The sequence below is a fragment of the Pterocles gutturalis genome, unplaced genomic scaffold, assembly GCF_000699245.1.
Source record: "Pterocles gutturalis isolate BGI_N339 unplaced genomic scaffold, ASM69924v1 scaffold33194, whole genome shotgun sequence".
Taxonomy (NCBI): domain Eukaryota; kingdom Metazoa; phylum Chordata; class Aves; order Pterocliformes; family Pteroclidae; genus Pterocles; species Pterocles gutturalis.
The window spans coordinates 348-21,166 of NW_010131761.1; the positions used below are offsets into that span (position 1 = coordinate 348).

General features: G+C 42.9%; 1 protein-coding gene across 1 annotated transcript in view; it reads right to left on the reverse strand.

The window, feature by feature from the left end:
- Positions 1-3,556: 3,556 nt before the first annotated feature.
- LOC104467084 (mitogen-activated protein kinase-binding protein 1-like) overlaps positions 3,557-20,819 on the reverse strand; it is a 31,942-nt gene continuing 14,679 nt past the window's right edge. Inside the window, 11 exon segments of the mRNA XM_010080711.1 lie at positions 3,557-4,072; positions 5,065-5,150; positions 8,663-9,574; positions 10,364-10,674; positions 12,300-12,378; positions 13,272-13,442; positions 13,938-14,083; positions 15,739-15,908; positions 16,970-17,206; positions 17,715-17,764; positions 18,431-18,579. Of these exon segments, the coding sequence (XP_010079013.1) occupies positions 3,779-4,072; positions 5,065-5,150; positions 8,663-9,574; positions 10,364-10,674; positions 12,300-12,378; positions 13,272-13,442; positions 13,938-14,083; positions 15,739-15,908; positions 16,970-17,206; positions 17,715-17,764; positions 18,431-18,579 (2,605 nt within the window). The 3' untranslated portion in view covers positions 3,557-3,778.

The following is a 20,819-nucleotide window of genomic DNA, read 5'->3' on the forward strand; positions in this document are numbered from 1 at the left end:
GCCTGCAGCAGAGTTTGCTGCCGTCTCAGGCTGCAGCCCTTCCTACTGCACCAGTTCAGAGGGTCCAACAATGAACCAAGGGGTCCCACAGGCAAAGTAACACTATTTACAAGATGGGGGGAAAAAAAAACCAAACCAACAACTATTCTTATTTTGACCAGGAATGTTGCGTTGGAGTGGACAAAAAGTACATGAAGAGGATAAGCACATCCAAATTATTTTTTCAGGCTTTATGTTAAACAAATAACTTGCCTTAATACAGATACCTGGTTATGCCAAACACCCACACAAACCAGTACGAGGGATCTTAAAAAACAGTAAGAGGGATAGACTCAAGTTTATTACCTCCTCTCACAAGCCTCTTCACTTCTCAGGGAGTTGCCATTCACTGGCATACTTCTCTACCTGGCCCAATGGATAGCCTGTGGTGAAACATACTCACAAGGTGCAACAAAATATAACACATTTACGCTCTCTTTGTTCTGTAGACTATAATTTTTAGGAATATTTCCTACTGCCAGCAATAGGAAGATAGCAGGGAAGAATCAGTTGGATCAGTCTCAAATAATAAAGAGCAACATTTATCTCCTCACCTCTCAGCAACAAACTTGTGGCACCAGCATCTCCTTTACTTCTCAAGTACTACTTCTACTACTCAATTTGTAACATCCAAGCTTTGGGTGAACAGTTCATGACTTTGCCATTTAAGAAAAAACAGTTGCTTAGAGGACAGCAAGCAAAGAAACAAGAGGCCCAACAGGACATATTTAAAACCAGCCCCCTTCCAATTCATTCTTCAATTACAGATCACCATCTCAGTCCTAAATCTACTTTCCTGAAGCCTTTCTGTACTATATCGTTCACAGGTAGTGGTGTTCCTCAGGCCAAGACCATCTCTGCCACTACTCTGTTTTCCTAAGTGTCCTACATACACTATTCTAATTTATTGTAAGCTACACAACCATCCTCCAGTTGATCTACTTGCCCGACACTTCTCTTACCACCATTCTGATCAATTTGACCTCTGGTTTCCTGTACACAGCCGTGACTCCAAGCAAAATCCATTCCAGGGAGCAACCCCACTCTGATCAGCTTTAAAAAATCAGATTTGCTTCACACGACTCATTTCCAAGGAACCTTCTTTCACATGTCTATGCCAGCTTCACTGGTTGTTGCTCTTTAGCTTAATGTGAAATTTCATTCTTGCCACTGGCTCTTCTGTATCATCTCTGACCCTTCTTGTCACTTCCTCAAAGTTTAAATAATAAAATGGAATAAAATTGCACAGGGAAGGACCCTCGAACCATTATCGCCAGTACCACAAAATACCCGGGTTGAAAGGACTGCTATTTTACCTGAGTGTCTTCTGGCCCCAGTATAGCAAGAAATTTCCTGTATACTGGGACATATGTTCACAGTCTGAAAGTGGAGGAACTAATCACCTCAAAAACAAGCTTGACCCACACCAACTCCATCACAGACCCAATGTGACTGCCATCACGCATTCCACTCGCGGCATCTCCAGCACACCTTTTCACTCAAGGAAACTGCCATAAATTTCCTGTCTGGTTTTCAACTTGCCTTCCTTTGCAAACCTGTCTGTGCAAGAGACTCTGCCCATGGGACGGAGCACACCAGCTGATTTCAGCACAGTGCAATGGTGAGACAGGACTAGAAAATAACACTTTTAAAAGTTTCAGTACAAGCCCATGGAAGGAAAGGTTAGGAAGGACATCTGAAACGTGATTTGGCAGATTTAAATTACAGGCAGGAGTATCTGGAAAGCTCTCAAAGTGCTCCCTATACTGCCAAGTCCTGAAGCACTCAGGAGCGGTGATCAGCCAGCAAACCTGTTAGGGGAGAGCGAGAACTGCAGATTATTCAGCTCTGGAGTTATTCGGAAGAAACAGGTCATCCTACACCAGTCTGGCCAACCCAGTAGAAAAAAAGGCTGCACTGAGATCTCCAGTCACAGAAAGAAAGTCAACAGACCCCATTCCTGAGTGCCACAGGACTTCAAAGAGATGAAAGCCAGGGCAGTAAAATGAAAGAAAACTGCTTCAAGCCTGTAACCTGTGGAACCAAGTGATGCAGCCTGGCTGTCTTTGCGTGACTTCCACAGATGCTAGCATCCTCTCTCCCACAGAAAGCTCGTTGCTTGCACTAGTTTTATAAACAGTGATTACACAGCTCTGCCTTAAAATAAATACAAAACAGATTGGAGGTGGAGGAAGAAATAAAGCATTTTGTGTATCTGTCCCTGTTGTGGAAGGGAGCAGGAGTAAGGGGGAAGGTGCTGAAGAATTTCATTGGTTTGAAATTTTTTTTCTTAGCTTATCATTGACCAAAAAAACATCACTGGACAGTTTTAAGCCACAACAAACACAAGTTAGCATGGGCTTAGAGAAGCTCCACAGGGTGAGAAGAGTATTGTACACACAAATGCAAGAAGGGAAGATTTTCTCTTTCTCAGACAAGAAATTAATGAAAAGCAAAGAGGCCGGGGGCAGGGGAAATGGTGGTAATCACATCCCTAAATATCTTGTTTGAAGTTCTTGGTAAACTATTTTCTGTGAGTAGTTGAAATAGCTTTACAAAAGGTAAGAGAATCCCACCTTTCTTGGGATGTAAATATTCTGTTTTCCTAGAAAAGCAAGAAGAAACCATCTTCCCATCACCGGGAAATGAACAGCTAACATGGATGAGCTGTTGCACTGAAGATCTCTCAAATCCAGAGTTACACAGTAAGAGATTAAAACCAGCTTTTCCATGTCACTTCTCAACAAATAAATTATCGTCTCAAATTTCCCAGTCATGACAACATCAAAGTCAGTATCCACTTCCTAATCATGAAAGGTGGCTGAAACAAACTTTCATATTTGTATCTAAATCCCATTTTTAAAATATCTGCAGAAAACACAGTCTGAAATATCAATATAATGTAAAATTCCAGATTAAAAATACCACTACTGAATTCACAAAGTAAACTTCAGAACATGGTCCAAGGGTTGCAGAGCCTTCCCCAGAGGTGAATGCAGGTTAAATACAGTGTGGGGACTGTCTTGAAACAAGAGAAAAACAGACAGGGTTGTCATGACAATCGGAGGATTACTCCAGGTAACAAAAAGGAAAAGAAAGAACAGCAAGACAAGATTTAAGCAGAAAACAGTTCATTAATTGCACAGATACTCCAGCCTGTCTCCCTGTTGGGGGTTTATAATACAGAGATTGTTTCTCGCTGGGATATGGCAAAGGGATTGACAGTTTTTGTTAAAGGACAAAGATAACAGCCACAAACGTGACATAGAGAGCAACAGTCAGAAAAATAAATTAATAAATAAACCCATTAAAAGTCTGCTTCTTGATTCTCGTGAAGCCTTGGAATGGAAGGGATTGGCTTCACTCAGACTCCTTTGTTTTCAGTCAGCAGTTCAGAATTTCTTGGATAAACAGGTTTTTCTTTGTTTCTCTAAGTGACAAACATCCTGACCTCCTGGCTATGAAGAAATTTTGAAGCAATTTCTCCAAACTCCTCTTTCAAGACTTTGTCTAGAGACAAGAAGTTGAAGACCATTGGGGAAAAGACATTAAAATTATGGCCAGCACATTGCTAAGAATTAGAGCAAGTCAGTCGTAAGGGCCTGAGGAAATAAATTTATAAAGGTCTCCCCACAAGCCCTAAGACCAGTGCGATGATAGCATCAGTCTGAAGCTCTCTCTGTGGTCCTCTTCTTGGGATTATTTCTGTGTATTCACAAAAACCTGGAAGCCACCCCTCTTAGAGTTTTTTGTCCATGCGTCGTTCCACAGCTTGTAGCAAGAGCTCTGAGTACTGTTCCAGCAAAGCTAGTGTCTGCTCATCTCCCAGACCCTTGGGACTGGGTGGATTGGCCCCACATCCCTCATTCAGTGGGCTAGTGATATCTTGTGGCTTCACCAGTACCTCCTTAACCTTTGGAAGCTCTTCCTCATCCTTCAAAGAGTCCAGTTCTTTCTTCATTGAGGAGAATGTTTCTGTCAGGAGGCCTGCTATTTTATATTTGTCAGTAGAAGACTCCGAATCATTTAACACCTGAAAACAGAGGGAAAAGAAAAAAAAAGAATGCATTGGGGCTTAAGTAGAGCACCAAGCAAGCAGTTTCAACCCTTCAGGGAAGTGAAGCTGTGAAGATGTGCAGACCACTCAAGTGTCCTTTTCTTCAACATTCAAGACTGCCAATTTAGTCATATAGCAGGGCGTTCATCCAATACTGCTAGTCACACAAAGTCCAGAGGCATTACACCAATTGGACAGAGATGGGAAGCACATTTTTGGCTCGTGTTCCCCTTACACTGGACCTAAGGATGTGCAATGCTTCCCAGCTGCAGCACAGGACCGCAGTCTCCTTTTCTTCCTGTCCACCAGATGCAGCTGGTCACAGGAACAGAGCCAGGTCAGAGAGCTCATGCACGAGCTAAGGCCAGAGCTGCAGAGGACCACACGGCAGAAGCTCATTGTGGAAGTTTCATGCTCATTACAAGAGACTTGACAAATCAGTGTTAAGCAAAGAAAACAAAGAGCTTTTATATTGCTCTGCATGTAACTCTGGTCTGGCAATGCAAGGGACAGGCGAGTGGTTGCATGTTCCGCTCACAGCTGGATTCCTGTGGTGTCTCACGTTTGCTAATCCTTTTTCCCAGGCATCAAAGACAGAGAACAGATGGGGATAATAAAACTTAAAGCTCCTATAATATTTTATATCTCTGAAGCACTGTATAAATATTTAATACCCGTTTGAAAGAGTGAACTGTTATCGTCAGTTTATAGATAGGCTAAACAGACTGAAAAATTAATTGATTTGCTCAGAGTACCATAGCAAGCCATTGGAAAATCCAAAAGTTGGAAATCAAGAGTTCCTGCCTTTCCAGTTCAAGCTTAAGGTGCAGTCAAGTGGAGAACCAGGCAGCTTGTGTCACCAAATACCCAGTCAAGAAAACACCTTGAGCCAGCAAGCACATACATTCAATGCTCACGGGCTGTAAAGCCAACCTGCTGTAACAGAGCTCGTGTCTGAGGTCACTCACCAGGCGGTAAAGATGAATGGCTTTGCGCATGCTGTCCTGGAGCTCGGATACCACGTGCTCACACTGCTCTATGCTGACACACGATTCTGAAGGGAAGGAAAAAATAAAAACCCAAACTAAGGCACAGACACACTCCAGTATCCACAATTTCACAGTTGTGTAAGAAAACATTTTTAAAATATATATTTGAAAGACCACGTGCACACATTTCTCATTCAATTTTTAGGGCTGGTTTGAGCCAATCGTTAAACAAGAAAGTTCTACATGAGCTTTTCTTCATACTATGTAGAGATGCTGCTTGTTTCAAACATTCTTATTTTTCCAGTGTTTAACTTCTCCAAAGTCAACAATGGTTTTTCTCAGATCACACTTTTTTATTGCAGTCAAGGATAGTCACAGATTATCCATGCCATTCTCAATTATAACTAAAGTCAAATTTGAATGAAGGCTTCCAGTGGCAAAAGGGACTGATCTGATGAGCCTCTAATCTAGCCTCCACCTAGTCAGAAATCTGCACGCTCCCCCTCATGTATCCTTCTTCACAGTGTACAACTAAGTGCTGAGGATGAAGGATTATACTGAATTATTACAGTGTTCTCTAGTGAGGACTGAGGTCCAGAGGAGTGTTGACAAACAAACTCAATCACAACACAATCGCAATTCTGAGCAACCCAGGATATGCACTGCTGATACACCGTTATTCAAAAATTAAAAATAAAAGCAAGCAACTGAAGAACAGCATCATCTGGCTGCCTCCACTAGATATTAACTCCAAAGGCTGGAGAGTTGAAGAGTTGAAAGCTTGCAATGTTTTAATAAAATAAACACTTTCATGAGTTAGACATAAACCATGAACACACACAATCTGCAGTTATCTTCAATTTGCAAAGGCCTGGACAAAGGCCATTCAACATCCTTTAGTCACCTAAAAACAAAACTTGGTCACATTAGCACTATTATTTCTGCACTTCTAAGAACGTCACCTTTGAACAGGCTGGCAGGGACCTTAGCTAATCTTATAAATACATCTAGATGATGTATAAACAAATACAGCTACAAAAACATCCATTTATACATAAACAACACATCTAGAAGAATAAAGGGGCATGAACAAATCCTTCCATCTGCGTTTTTTGTTCCCAAGTCACCCAACCTTGTAGAGTTTGAGCACAGTGGGCTTCAGTGCAGTCCAAGATTCTTGCCTTTTTTTTTTTCCTCCATTTTTTTTTTTCCTGTTCCCCTGCTCCCCTCTTTTTCTTTTAAACCCATCTGTTTCTTCTCATTATCATTTTTGGATTTCTCCTCTGATCATGCTTTTTATGCTGGTCTCCAGCTCTGTGAGCTGCCAGTCTGGAGAAAGGTCACAAACATAACATAAATGCTTGAGTAACAGGCATTTTTCTGCCTTTCGGGTGTGCAGAGAAGCTTGTTAGAAACCAGCAGAGAATATCAAACACAGCAAAAGTACAAAGCACAGCAACAGCATTTTAACTGCAGATGTCAAAATGCTTTAACAAAACAATTAAGTCTCTTTATCTGCAGCTGTTATACAGGCAGGAAAATGGAAGGACAAAATATTAAGTGGAAACCCAAAGTCACAGAGCAAGTCAGAAGCAGAGGGGGTCTCTGTCAACCCTACACCTCTAACCTAAACTGCCACACTGTGATCCACAGAAGCCACACTAGATTGTTCACAGCAATAGCCAACTTGGATCTAAACAGCTTTTCCAGCATCTATCACTAAAAATTTGGGAAACATGGTCTGCCAAAAGCTGAGGCCTGACAGCTGTCTGTTAAGGAGAAAAAAAAAATTGGGGATCCACTGTCCTAAATCATCCTAACTCACTAAAGGATGCTGCTAAATACTCTGTGCGGTGATGCTATGTATTAGGAGCGGTTTTAAAAAAAAAAAAAAAAACACACCAAAAAAAGAAAACAACTGCTGCAAAAAAAATTTGCTCTTTCTCTGCACTGTCTGTGCTAATTCTGCAAACAAAGACTCCTAGCAACTGACCAAAAACCATGTGATATGTAGCTTGATTCCTAAGTCTAGAAGAGAAAACTCATCCTAAAGAATACAGACAACTGGCCTGTTACTTCTCTGCTGCGCAATGGGATTCCACAGCTCCAGACTGCATCTGCTGTTAGAAGAAACCTCACCCCTGTGGGGTAGGGTCTGAAAGTTTCAGATGCACTGGCTGTTCTCCAGAGCAGCTACCCTATGGTATAACAATGAGAGGTCTCTCAGACAAAACAGCACATTTCCTGTTTTATGTAAGAGTGCTTCCACCATAGGGCATCTGATCCCTCTAGAAATGCAAAAAGAAAAATAACAGTGCATAATAAACAGATTATCCTTCTGCAACGCTTTGGTGCAGAAATATTGCGCTTAACCATTGAGATGAATGGTGGAGCTGCCTGGCACCACAAAAAGTAATTGATGAGAGGATGACAGAGGTGTCCCTTCTCAGATATAATAAGAACAACATAGCACAAGGGATTAAACACTGTGCACAGCCCCCCGAAGGTACAAGGTATCAGTGCAGTGGTTAACATTCCGCTTCCTACTGCACAATTCAGCTGAGTATTTCAGGAAGACACACATCCTTTCAAGTTGTGACACAACAGAAAAACTTCTTGAAGTTTTAGATGCTGTCGTTAAGGAAGCCTGGGTGCTGTGGCCTTCCTTAACACTGTGGGACTAAACTGTGTCTTTGTCACTGGAGGTTTTCCTGCCTTGGAGGGCGGGATTTTTGCTTCAGTTTGAAGTTACCTGCTAGTTTTCATCTGATTGAAGTACCTTAAACCAGGGCCTGTAACAGATCCAAGAGCTGTTTTCAGCAGGTAAAATAGTTTCCCACCTCATACTTTTTTCTCCAAACTAGAGCTACCTCAAAAATTAATCCATGTTCTTTATGCTCCAACCCAAAGGCTAGGCCTGCATGTGCATTGTGTACCCAGTTTGCAGACACGTCCTCAAAGCAGAGTGATAGCAGCACAGGGACTTTCTTGCTCTCACAGGTGGCTACAGCAAGGAACTCACCTTGGTCAAGCCTCACCTCACGCGAGAAAACTGTGTGCAAACCCTTCTGGACCCTGCATGTTAACAAAGTAAAGCCTGAGCTGCCTGGCGTAGCTTCACTGTCGCTATTATCTGTGCGTGCTTGCTAGGTTCAGCTAGTCCGCGTTAACCTGCACTTTCATCTGCTGGTCAGACATGCCCTGAGAGGGGCGTGGGGGATGTAACCTGCACTCTCATGGGGATTCCCCGCATGTTAGCTTTTACCATTGACCAAAAAGAGGTTTGAGCCCCTACAGGTAATTGTACAACTGAAAACATGAGTGCTGAGGTCTACAAAACAGCTAAAAAGGTCCTTCAGACGTAAGACCCAGAGGAAATGGAAATTAAAGACTGAGAAAAAGATGTCAGGTTGAAGAAGTGTCTCACCATTGAGGGGATGGCTTATGGAACGAGACAGGTGCAGACAGGACGAGACAGGCCAGAAGCTGGACGTAAAGAAATGTGATGGGATCGTGAGGCGGTTCACAAAGACAGGAGACAGAAGGGGGAAGATAAGAGATGGGTATCCATGCACACCTGAGGCCTGTGCCGAGGCAGTTACAGATGTAGGAGACCTCGGCCTGATGGGTTCTAGTGGGCAAAGTCCAGGCTCGTTGTCTAGCACACAGGCGATGCCGGTAATCCTCTCCCTGCACCTGGGCAGTGTGCCCTCAGGAGACCTCAGGTGCCGGCTCTCTGACAACTCCCTCAGTTTTGGATTAGTGACCCCTGGCTCATCCTGGCAACCTGTCCTTGAGCCTGGACTCTCCACTGGGCTCTCCTTAGCGAGTCCTGTTGGGATCTCTCTACCAGGAACCAGAGACCCAGCAGTTTGATTCTCCCTCTTGGAGGCTCGGACCTCAGGAAAAGAGGGTTTCTTTTTACAGGCCCCAGCAGGTGACTGTGGAGACTGTGGCTCAGGCAGGGCTTTTGGTTTGGTAGTGGGTGAGAAGGAGGCCAGTGTGGGTCTATCAGGCAATGGCTTGGGAATGTCAAGAATCAGATGTGCTCGGTTTGATGATGCCAACTTGCTGTGGAAGGACTTGGGAGATGAGCAGTTTACAACTGGCTGAAGTGCTGGCTTCACGGGAACATTTTCTTTCACTGGTATCTTAATCTTCTCAGCATCTGCTGTGGAACTAAACTGTGTCTTCTCTGCCACCAGAGGGCTAGTCCTCCCATCAGCCACCATTTCAGTGGAGTAACCAAGGTACAGATTTTCCCCTACAGATACGCTCCTTGACATCTTAGCCCGGAAGCTGGTTGTGGGGTTCATGTAGGACTTTGGTTTTGCAGCCCTGACATCTTTGGCCAGCAGAGCACCAGATCCATCCATCTTCAACATATTGGCTGATAACACCCTGCAACTGTTAGGTCTAGGATCCTTTTCAACCATCAAAAGAGTCTGAGGACGCTGCTTGGCAGAGGATATCACTCCAGGACCCTTATCTGTGAAAATTAAACAGACAAACATACCAAAAATAGACAAGAGCCTGCAGTGAATTCCAAAATCGGAAACTAACAGAGCTTCTCCAGCCTATGTGCCTCAGCTCAGCCCCTGGGAGAGGTGTACAGAACCACTGCTTCCAGTTAACACCACCAAGCCTCAACAGCTTTCTTTTTTGCCCATCCCTCATCCTGCTCACACACTGCTGTTTACCTGATGAGACTTGTTCTTAAAGTGTATGGCCAGAAAACCTCAGACCACTGTCACCATTAACTGAGAGGGCAGAGGAAGCAGGCAAAATCTTATGTATTATGTTGTGGTGATAAGGTTTGGGTTTTGGTTTTTGTTTTTTAAACAAACTGAGTGCTTATTGATCCATGAGTTGATGGTTTCAAAAATGGAGTTCTTTCGCACAGAGTGCATGAATTCAGTAAACTCCCTCTTACTGCCTCCTCCTTCCCTCTCTCTCTTCTCCCCACCCTGGGGAGCCTCAGTCTTGGCCTGGAGCAACCCCCGACAGCAAAAGAGAATTTATTTGCAAATAGTTCATTTCACCCTTGGCATTGCTCCTCCCACAGCTGCCAGACAAATATCAGAGACTGATAATTAGGAGACCAGCATCTGCATTACAAATTAAAAATATTTCCTTTGACAGGCTAAGAGTTAGAAGACATGCAAAGCCTGTAACTTAGAATGCAGAAAGACATAAGCTTAATTTAAATCCCTACTCAAGCTCAAATCTCCCCATTTCATTCTTGGGTTTAAACCATCATTCCAACCTGTGTCCTTACCCTCATGAACGAGGTCATGAACCGACTGTGCCTTTCTCATCGCTGCATTCACAGGGCCTTCTGGAAAGGATGCAATAACCCGTCCAGGAGCCATACCAACTCTGCTGGCCTCCACAGATGATCTGTGCTTTTTCTGGACATAAACAGCCTGATTTGAATTTACACTCTCCAGGAGCTGGCTGTTCTCCAATGCATCACCAGGATGGCTGCTGCCATTTTTCAACAGGTCTGGTGTAAACTGATTGGTCTGGGTGGGCGGCTCGATGGGCTTTGAATCCAGTATCAGATTTGACGAAGAGAGTGACAATCGTCTAGAGAACACGATAAAGAAATCCCAGTTAAAACAAGTGAGTATGTTGCCCTGGACAAACAGGCACACGCATTAAGCCGGTTTCTCTGGGATAAAGAGACCTTTCCTATCCGGACTTTTTTAAGTCAGAAATGCCCTAGGCTGTTACCACTTCATTCTACTCAGCCCTGGAAGCACTGGTCTTAAGGCATTTGACCTTAGGCTGTGCGATCACAAATAACATTGGGTCACTGTTTCCAGGGAGGACACTGTAAAAGGTGAAGGCAAAAGAGAAGGAAAAATTCCAGGCAGAGGGAAGACCGGGCAAAGTCAGGTCAGGTCTTTTGTCTCAGCTCACCTCACTAACAATGAAACCTTTTCAATTCTAAAATACGCTAAGAGAAAGTAATTATACTTTCCTAACAGCATGAAAGCATAATTACTAGGAAGGCTGGTCAGTATCTTCAAGAGGAAAGCCTAATTTCCTGTTCCTCTCCACTTCAGACAAGCACAGGGGGCTTACTTCGGAAAGGAGGCAACTTTCAATCTGGTGTGTTTGAACAGCTGAACAGATTAAAAGCCCAGAGGTTTTCATAACCTAAAATCACCTCTCTTTTTACATCTCTAGAGCACAGCGACTTCCTTCAGTCACCACTGCAACAATAGCTAATCACTGGCTTCCTTCCCAAACATACAGTCCCAATGCGAGACAGACTAAGAGGCACTCCTGACAGCAGCAGAGCACAGTGACTTCCTTCAGTCACCACAATAGCTAATCACTGGCTTCCTTCCCAAACATACAGTCCCAATGCGAGACAGACTAAGAGGCACTCCTGACAGCAGCAACAGCAGCTGAATACAGCAGTGACAAAAAAATTTCCTAACATGGTGAATCTAGACACAGCTGGTGAACCATAGAAGATGTACACAAATCTGCTCAGTTCTATATTGTGAAATTAATTTGAGATTCCGGGTTGTCATTTTAGACATTTGTTTGTCTTAAATATTTATGAACCCAAATCAGCAAAAGTATTTACCACATTTTTATTGGTTTTTTTTGTTTCTTTGTTTTTTGCTTGTTTGTTTTTTTAAACAAGGGAAACAGCTTGGTGAGGCCTTTTGGGGTGCTTTAGGGTTGAGAGGTTTTTTTGAAGAATAATATCCCCATAGGACTTTGTATGAGACACCAGAGCACCCTGTGAAGGCATGGGACTGAGAAACAAAGCTGAGTAAGAAGGGGCTGTAAAACAAAGGAAAAGTTGACAAGCCTACTTTCATTGTCCAAGCTGAATGAAATGCAAAAGAATAAACAGAGCATAAACAGTGAAGAGTAAATTAGATGATTAGCAATTCCTCCAGCTTAATCAATCAAGGCATTAATCATGAAACAATTAAGCACATTGTTGAAAGAGAAAAAAGAATAAAACAACAGTGCTGCTTTAGGAAGAAATAGAACAGTGACACAGGATGGCCTGTCCAAACCACAAGGGTCTGCAACCAGCCTGCCAGGTGCTATGCTAACGCTGTATCGTGCCTTGGCACACCAAGGCCAGAAGTTTGTTCAACTATTCTGACCCAGGGCCTAGCACAAGACCTACTCACACTAGTAAAAACAGACAAAAGCACTCAAAACAAGCAGAACCATACCTGAGAGCAGGGGACTGGGAAAGAAAGCGAGAGGAAATGCTGAGGTTTTCAGTTCTTTCCAGATTCTTACATGAGCCACCTAAAAATTCTGGTTAAAGATGAGAGAAAAAAGGAACAGTTTAGTTACAGATTAAACATTCTGACACATGCATTTTCTTATCTCAGAGACTATCAAATATCCCCCCATATCCAAGGGGATTTTTTGAGCTAAAACCACAGAGAATGGAAGAATTTAATTTCCTTTGCTTTTTCTGTTCTACTTAGATTACTCTGCCTTAAACTGCTACTCTCTCCAAGGGTACGCCTCCTCCTTTTTTACTTCCCTTTGTGTCCTACCCTGCCTGTAGGACTATGAGGCACTGGTATCAAGCAGAAAACAAACCAATCAAAGGAGGGATAAAAAAAACACCAACGAAAAAACCCAGACAACTCACATAGATGTTACTGCCTGCAACCATTATCAGTTCTAAGCAGATACGGTTTTTTCTGGAGTTGGCCGATAAAGACTAACCAGCTCCTTTGCCACTCTGATGTCTCTCCTCTTATTCTCTCCCTCCACCCAGCATTTCAGCCTTTTCTTTTGTGACATTTGTTATGCCTTACTATGCCACTAGAGGCCACTACATGTCACCTATGGTGGGGGGGAGGCGATGAAAACACAGTTAATACCCTCATATACAGGGAAAGGAAAAACTACTCCGGGAACAAGAGAACGGCTCTTCAGGATTCCAGGGGCAATAGTTAACGCAAAGTGACACAGACCCCAATTTCATCCACAAAAAGTTACACACAACCTGATGGAGTTAACAAATGTTGCTCTTTTTAGGCCTCTCTACATTGGTTACCCACTTTTGCCCCCTCATAAACACACCCCCCAAAAAGCCTAGAAGAACTTGTAGCCTGGTTTGATTTATACAGGGGACAAATCTCAAGTGACCTCACAAAGTTCCCTCACTGAGCAGGGAGCTGTACCTTTTCCATCAGTGCTGCCCAGGGTCCCAAAATGCTGCTCGAGGAACTTTTCCTGATTGGGTATCTGGGTGATTTCTCCCTCTGGCATGCTAGTGCCCACATCTTCCTCTCCTTCCTCTCCCTCTAGGTCTGAGATGCCATCCACACTTAGGGGCTCAGTGCTTTCAGAATCTGGGAAAGGGCAAAAAGACCCAATGCTGTAACAGCATAATCACAGTAATATTAGCCAGGTTAAAAAAAAATGCAGCAGAGATGCTAAATTGAACCTAGAATGTCAAAGCAAAAGCTGGTCAGTATTAAGTTGTAATTCTGTAATATACAATATCCCACAAACAACATAGCCTATGGGATAATCGATACCAAACCTGCCTCCTCACCTAGAAAGGTAAAAGAAAGCCAAAGGCACACAGAAAAGTGCACTTTAACCAACTCCTGCTTCTGCAGTGGTTTCACTGAAGTGTCTGTTCAAATGTGCCTGAACGTTTACAGCAATACTAGCAAGACTAATAGGAGACCTCAGTTCAGCTCATGAAGAGGATCAAGTATTAGAGATCAGGATAGCAACTCATAAATATGGCCCAGAACCAGTCCAGCAAGTTTCTGCACTGTTCCACATCACATAAAATACATCATAAATGTGTCTGCATCTTCATTCGGATGTCTTACCTTCATTTGGATGGTCTGGGCTGGACAGACGACTGCTGCTGTAATCTACAGAGCAGGCACTGTCAGGACTGTGTTTGTCTGGGCATCCATTACCGTGATAACCTCTACTTAGCTTCCCATGGGGCAATGCTTTTACCTGGAACTCACTACAAGAGAGACAGGAAAGATCCAACACTAGAAGGTACATTTGTTTTACACGTAAAGAAGCACATTCTAACTTTAATCAGACCTTACCTGTGTTAGTAACACCTTTGATTACAAAAGTAAGGCTTTAAAGAGAAAAAGAAGTTGATTTCTCTCATCATACAGTACATTTTTGCATTTCATTAAGCTTGGACAGTGAAGTCTCAAGAGGACTGTCTGACTTTTTGGGTGTTGTCACTTTCCCATGATTACCAGGCATCAGCAGAGCACTGCCCTGGCTTGATTTCCAGCACAGGTGAGGAACAAATGCAGAGGTCTACGTAATGAAAAAGGGACTAAAACCAGGCCTATCTATACCTGCATGATACAAACTCTAGTGTGCCACAGATTTGACCCCTGCTATAGTTTTTTTCCCCATGTTTATGACTTGCTTGTTTGGGCAACTTCTGTGTTGCAAAACAGAGAAGATTCTGGGTATCAGAACCTTCATAAAGTTCTGGTAGCAAGACTAATTTACTGAAGAACATCGTACAAAAATACAATATAGTAGGACAGAGTTTCCGATTTCTGCTGTGATTTCACAAGTCTTATTTTGTCAAATGACACCAGCACTATTCTTTTGCTCAATGGCTGAGGACTTTAGTTTCACACTTTATGAAATACTTTGGTTTCAGACGTACTCCAATGCAGGGGAGGATGCAGAAGTCACTCAACAGAACTGAATGGCAATCACCCCTGGCAGCTTGCAAACTCTATATACTTTGAGGTGTGTCCAGTCTGTACCCAACATTGCCAGAGTGCCTCCCTTTCTTACATGATGGAGCAGCACATGGGTCTGCTCCGTCCAGATGTTATCATAATAAAGCTAAAAAATGTAAATAAAGAGAAACTGGGAGAAACCTAGCAGCTTCAGCTGCAAAATCTTAGCATACACTCTTGCATAAAAGCCCACCTAAAGCTATCAGGCCACCCTTTGTAACAGAGCAGGAGGAGACAGAGGAAATTAAACAGTTGTTAGCATCAGGTTAAGAGCAGAAGGGAAGAATAACATTCAGGAAAGGAGGGAAAAAAAAAGGAACACAGAATGAAACAGAAAATTAAGTGAGGTAAAACTAAAACAGAAGAAACAGCAGAGGGGAAGAAAAAAGGTCTCCACTGTTTCCAGTGTCCTTTTCAATTCCATCTCATGCAAGCCATTGTATTTCTCACAAAAGGGTCATCACGTACCACATTTGTTAAATTCTTGCTCAATTAGGTTTGAAACTGTCACAAATAATAGTGTCCTGTCATTTCTCCTGGGCAGACATTTCATCGACACATATATGTCACTGTTCGGTGGTTTTCCAGCTTCCAAGTTTTCCCTTGCTTATTTCAACCCAGATAAGGGAGAAAGCAAAAAGGCTGCTCCCAGGTTGTTTATTCAACAAAAAAATCTTGGAGGAGGCTGCTAATGTGCAGTTTCCTTAGAGGAAAGATTATTTTAATGGTGCGTCCTTTGTTTCAGATTCATTTAGCATCAGGCTGGCACAAAGCTCTCAACTGAACATGCCTGGCATCAATCAGGCAGTAAGTCAACTCACCCAAGTTACCACACAAGCCGCAAGCAAAATAAAACAGAAACGTTTAAGCCATGCACAGCAGAGAGCTTATTTTTAACCTGCTAGGGTCTGCGGGATGGATTTCATCTTGTTCAGGGTAGATTACACACTCCTCACTCTCAGAAGGTTCCAGTTCCTGAGAGAAAATCCCATCTTCACAAGACACAAGCCGAATCACTTGGGGTCTCACACAAGACCGGTTATCTTGGGGAGGTATTGAGCTGCCAACCTGGTTTAAAAGGAGAGAGAGAAAACTAGATATTATCAGTGTTTTTCCTTAAGTCAGAAAATGCTGTGCAGAGCTAGAAAGTATGTTTTACAGCACAGAATATGATCAGAAAACTGAGATCAGAAAATGCAGCACTCCTACATCTTTCCTGTTCCTTATTTACAAAACTTGACAGACTACTGCTGTAGTTTCCTATTTTGTTTCCTGTTTGCAAGCCCCTAAAATTCTCTGGTAAAGTACTGCACTCCCCATTCCTCTTTGACCACACATCACGAGTGTAAGCCACGTGGCAGCAGGTTCTTCCATTACCTTTTTATAGACTGATCAGACATAGTTCAGAGAAGTCTGCGGGCCACAGCTGAAAAACACTGATTTACTGCGTGCCGTGAGCCCAATCCTCTTCTTAGTCACACAGTTTTAAAGTAAGCAAAATCTCAAATGAAGTTAGACAGCAGTACAGACTGCTACTGGAAAACAGTCATTAGCTTTCTGAGGCACGAGCATGCATTACTTGCTGCAACCCATCAATACAAAGATTAAAGAGAACTTAACAACCTAGCACAGCCGATAACTAAGGGCATCGATACAAAGATTAAAGAGAACATAATAACCTAGCACAGCCGATAACTAAGGGCATCATATGAGCCACATTTCAGTGGCTACTGGAGTCAAGAAACTGCACCCCAGCAGAGTGAGCTAACAGGTAATCAGGGACACAGCTGTAATTCTGAGCTCAGCTTCTCAGCTTGTTTTTGAGATAAATAATCAAAGAGCTGAAAGAAACCATGAGATCTTCCCTATCACTGGACAGAGACCTTGATCCCATCCTTGATCTTACAGCATATCCCATATAGGGTCTGCTATAAGATGGCAGAGTCACATGTTGCAGGAGTGCTAACTACAAAAGAGTTATCTAAATAGGTTTCTCAGAAGGCATTTAGAGCCACCTCTGAAGATATAAAGAATGGCACCAGGTAGCAATAAATGTACGTAATAATAAACAGAGGTAGGACGTATGTACCCAGAGCAGATTCACCTCCTCAAAGGAGTGCTGTCCTTACTTTGTTGATGTGCACAGGAAGATCTGCCTGCTCTTCTCTGTCATCCCCATTGCTGTTTTGAGACAGCGAGTCTCGACTTGGAGAGCGGGAAACAGAGAAAGACTCCAACTGACGCAAGTCAAGCATGGATTTCACAGTCATCTCTATGTTGCTGGTTGGCTGGGACCAGCGCCCACGTTGCCGGGGCATCTTGCTCATTGGTGCCTCTGAGCGCTGGATTGCTGCTATCTCTTTGGCCTGAAGGAAATTGAAAGAAAGTCTTAGGGACTGATTTCTGCTGATGGGAAAACACAAGACCCACAGAAAAACACAGTTATGTCCATCTCTATAAATAAAGACCCAAAGTTGTCTGTGAAGCATCTTAAAATACCTCTCTCTATCATAAAGCATCAAGTAAAGATGATACTTTTGTTGCTGCTTCTTGCACAACTGAACATTTAAATATCTCACTTAGATCGAAGTATTTGATCAGCTTTAGCACTACATGAGATTCAGGCCAGAAATGAAGGGGCAAAAGCCTAACAACTGATGGAAAGATACTGATGTAAAAATCCCAAGTGAAACTATCTCTTAAACTAGGCTCTATTTTGCCATCTCCAAACCATTCTTCACAGAGGCTTCTCAATGGTTTCCCACCGCAGCTGCACCTTTTTCACCAGCATGAATGATGTTTTTAATCTCCATGGGAATTTCTTTTCCAATTTCCCTATGACAAGAAATACAGTTTGAAGGTTTAGCGACTCACCCTCCTCATTTCCCACTGGGAAAGGCTTCTTGAGAGGGTAAGGTCTGGATCTGGAAAGGGAAAAAAGATACATACCTAGCTGACATCCTCGGCCAGCAGTCCAGCTTTTTAAAGACCTCTTACCTCATCTTTCCTCAAAGGCAGCATTCCTACACCTTTTGAACCAGCAGACTAGTGCCAACACATGTTTTTCCCTAGACTACCAAATCATTGTATCAAAATTTTAATGATGTACTGGTTTTATGTAAAATTTTCATGGACTCAGCAGACCCACTGCAGAACACCTGCCATAGTGCAGCATACACTGTAGCATCTGTGGTAAAAATACCTCAAATTAGTAATGGTAATCTCTACTGAAAATTTTATCAGACATTTCTAGAATCCTCCATGAGATCTCTTTTGGCTTCTGTGGACTTCTAATAGCTTGTAGGCCCAGGACATTAACTCAAAATTTGTTCGGTCAGTTGGAACTAGCAAGAAACTTGGCAATTCAACAACTGAATTTCTAATCTGAGAACTCCAAAATGTACCCCTCTTCAGAGACAGGGATGGGCAAATCCACACTACCCATTGGTGTCGACCCATCTGTTTCTGTCTTGGTCTTTCTCTTTCTGCCCATACCTTGTTGTCCCTAAGCCAGTGTCTCTCATCTTCTCCCCACCTCATATTCATGCCATTTTTCTCCATCTCTGCCCATGCCACTCTCCCATTTATACCTGAGTCTCTCTCTGTGTCGCAGTTGGACTGAATATGGAAAGACTGCAGCCCACGTAACTCATCTTCATCATTCCCTTCATCTTCACCATCCTTGTCGCTGTCTGACGAGAGTGCAGGCACAGAGGACAGGGCAGAGATGGACTCACGCCTAGAGGGCAGGAATTGGAAAGAGTATTATGGTCTATCTCAAGAATTGCCCACCATTTCAGTCTCTACTCCAGGCAGTTCTCCACCTTATCTCCATCCACACTCAGCAAGCTGCCTCAACTCTCCCAAATACCCCTCACTCTAGTAAAACCTATCTCAGAGAAACAGGGCAAGTTAAACCCTGCACAAAGGTGTGCGGAGCCTGCCACAGAACTGTCTCATAGGTGTGGAAGGATGACAGAAACCAGAACAGAAGTAAATGTGTCTGAGAAAGTCAACTGCAATGAAACTTGGCCTTCCATTTCAGAACCTGCCAATTCATAAGGTCAAGATGGTAGAACGTATTTGACAAGCAAATATTTTTCCCAACCTTAAGCACTTCCTCTCTGGAACTGTTTTACACATCAAAAATGTCAGAGATACTCCCTGTTTGACAGCAGTTGGGTATATGGAAAATTATTACGTAAGAGACAGGTTCATATCAAGGATTGCATCACACAGAACCTGAAGACACAGCCCACACATCATAAGAGCACCGCGATGCCTTTTTCAGCCTTCAAGCACAAGGAAGAAGGTAAAACATATTTTGGGCAGATCTTCAATCAAAGTAGATCAGAGAATTTTCCCACACAGACCTCAGAGGCACTCCTAGCATAGAATTCCCCAATACCAATCTTCCTTCTTTCTTTTCCCCCTCCCTTTCCTCTCCTCACCTTTCAGTCAACAGAACCAACTGAACTAACCCACTTTGGACAATAATTGAACAAATGAGGAATCCCTAACAAATACATTTCAGCAGTGCCCACTCCATGGCCTCGAGCTAGAATGCCAAACTCATCATTAGTGACATTTATCAGATATCGCCGGTGGGTGGTGAGTGCCAAGCATTATTCATGAAACAAAAATAGCTCATCCACAAATACAGAGCAGCCTGGCGAGCGACCAACTTGTCCTGCAGCTGACAGATAGCAGGCAGTATTGAAACATGGTAAGAAGTAGTTAAGGTATTTTAATCTTTTCTCTTCCCCTATAATGGCAGAACGTTAATTTCCATTTTATTAGGAGTGGCTGAGCAATAACTACCCAACCCTTTCAGATGAGCTTTGACGTGTTCTGACAAAAAGAAGAGTTAAACTGACTGTAGTCTGCAGAGTCCTCCAGTGAAACGGTTTCATGTGGCCTGTCCTCATTTACTTTTGACATTTGAGTTTATAAGTCTCTTAATCTTTTCTACTGTCTCCTTATGTGTCCATCCTGTCACTCTCAGGTTCTTGCATCTCAGCAGGGGAATCCCAACAAAGTTCAAGCACCAGAGTATGTTTGAGGCTATGCCATGTTTCATCCAATGAGGTATATCACATTTATATATGGTAGGCAATATTAACTTTGTTTCAGTAACTTTGACACCATCATTCTGCTCGTATCCTTCACGGCTGTTTGGGGATTTTATTGAAGAAGATGGGTTGGATTATTAGACATTTTAACATCTAACTGGTTGAATACCTCACTACGATGAGGTGATATGGCAAGGCAAGGTTATATGCTTGCTAAATTCCCTCCTGCATGTTCTGTCATTGGTGTAAAAGGAGAAGGGAGGATTGCTATCAATGTGGTTTATGTTACAAACCTCTGCCCATCAGATGAAATTAGTAGGAGGGGAAAAAAGTACGTTCCAATATCCCCAAAGGAGCTGAGTAAGAGAATGCAAAACATATTTTGGAAGTCAGATGGGCTTTTTTTTATACCTCACAGGAAGTGCCAAACAAATCATGAAGTCACACGCATCCGATACAAATGTAAGGTTATCTTGTATTGTCCCAGAAAAACCTCATGCCCCCTTCCACATCCTTCCTTTTACAACTCAAGTATGCTTCTTTTGGAGATAACTGAATAGGTTTTCTAAAGGATCTTAGGGCCACTGACTTGAAACTGAGATGCTCCTGAAAATGAAACCTAGGTTCATAAGGTCCTGAGTGTTTTAACTGTTGTGCTTGTGCAAGTCAATCCCTCAGTTCGGACTTCACTACTTTCTCCTTTCTTTCCTTGCCTTCCTCCATGTTCTTTGGTTTGTCTTCTAAGACCCTCTTGCACATATCTCCTCAACACTCTTCCTCAGTTCTTGTTCATGCTTAGATGGAAGTCAGCGTAAAGTAGGGTGAGGTTTCAAGCATTAGAGCTGCTTCCAAATAAGCACCACATGAGCGTTTTGAAAGTGAAGGGGTTTTGTAAGACTTCTGTGTT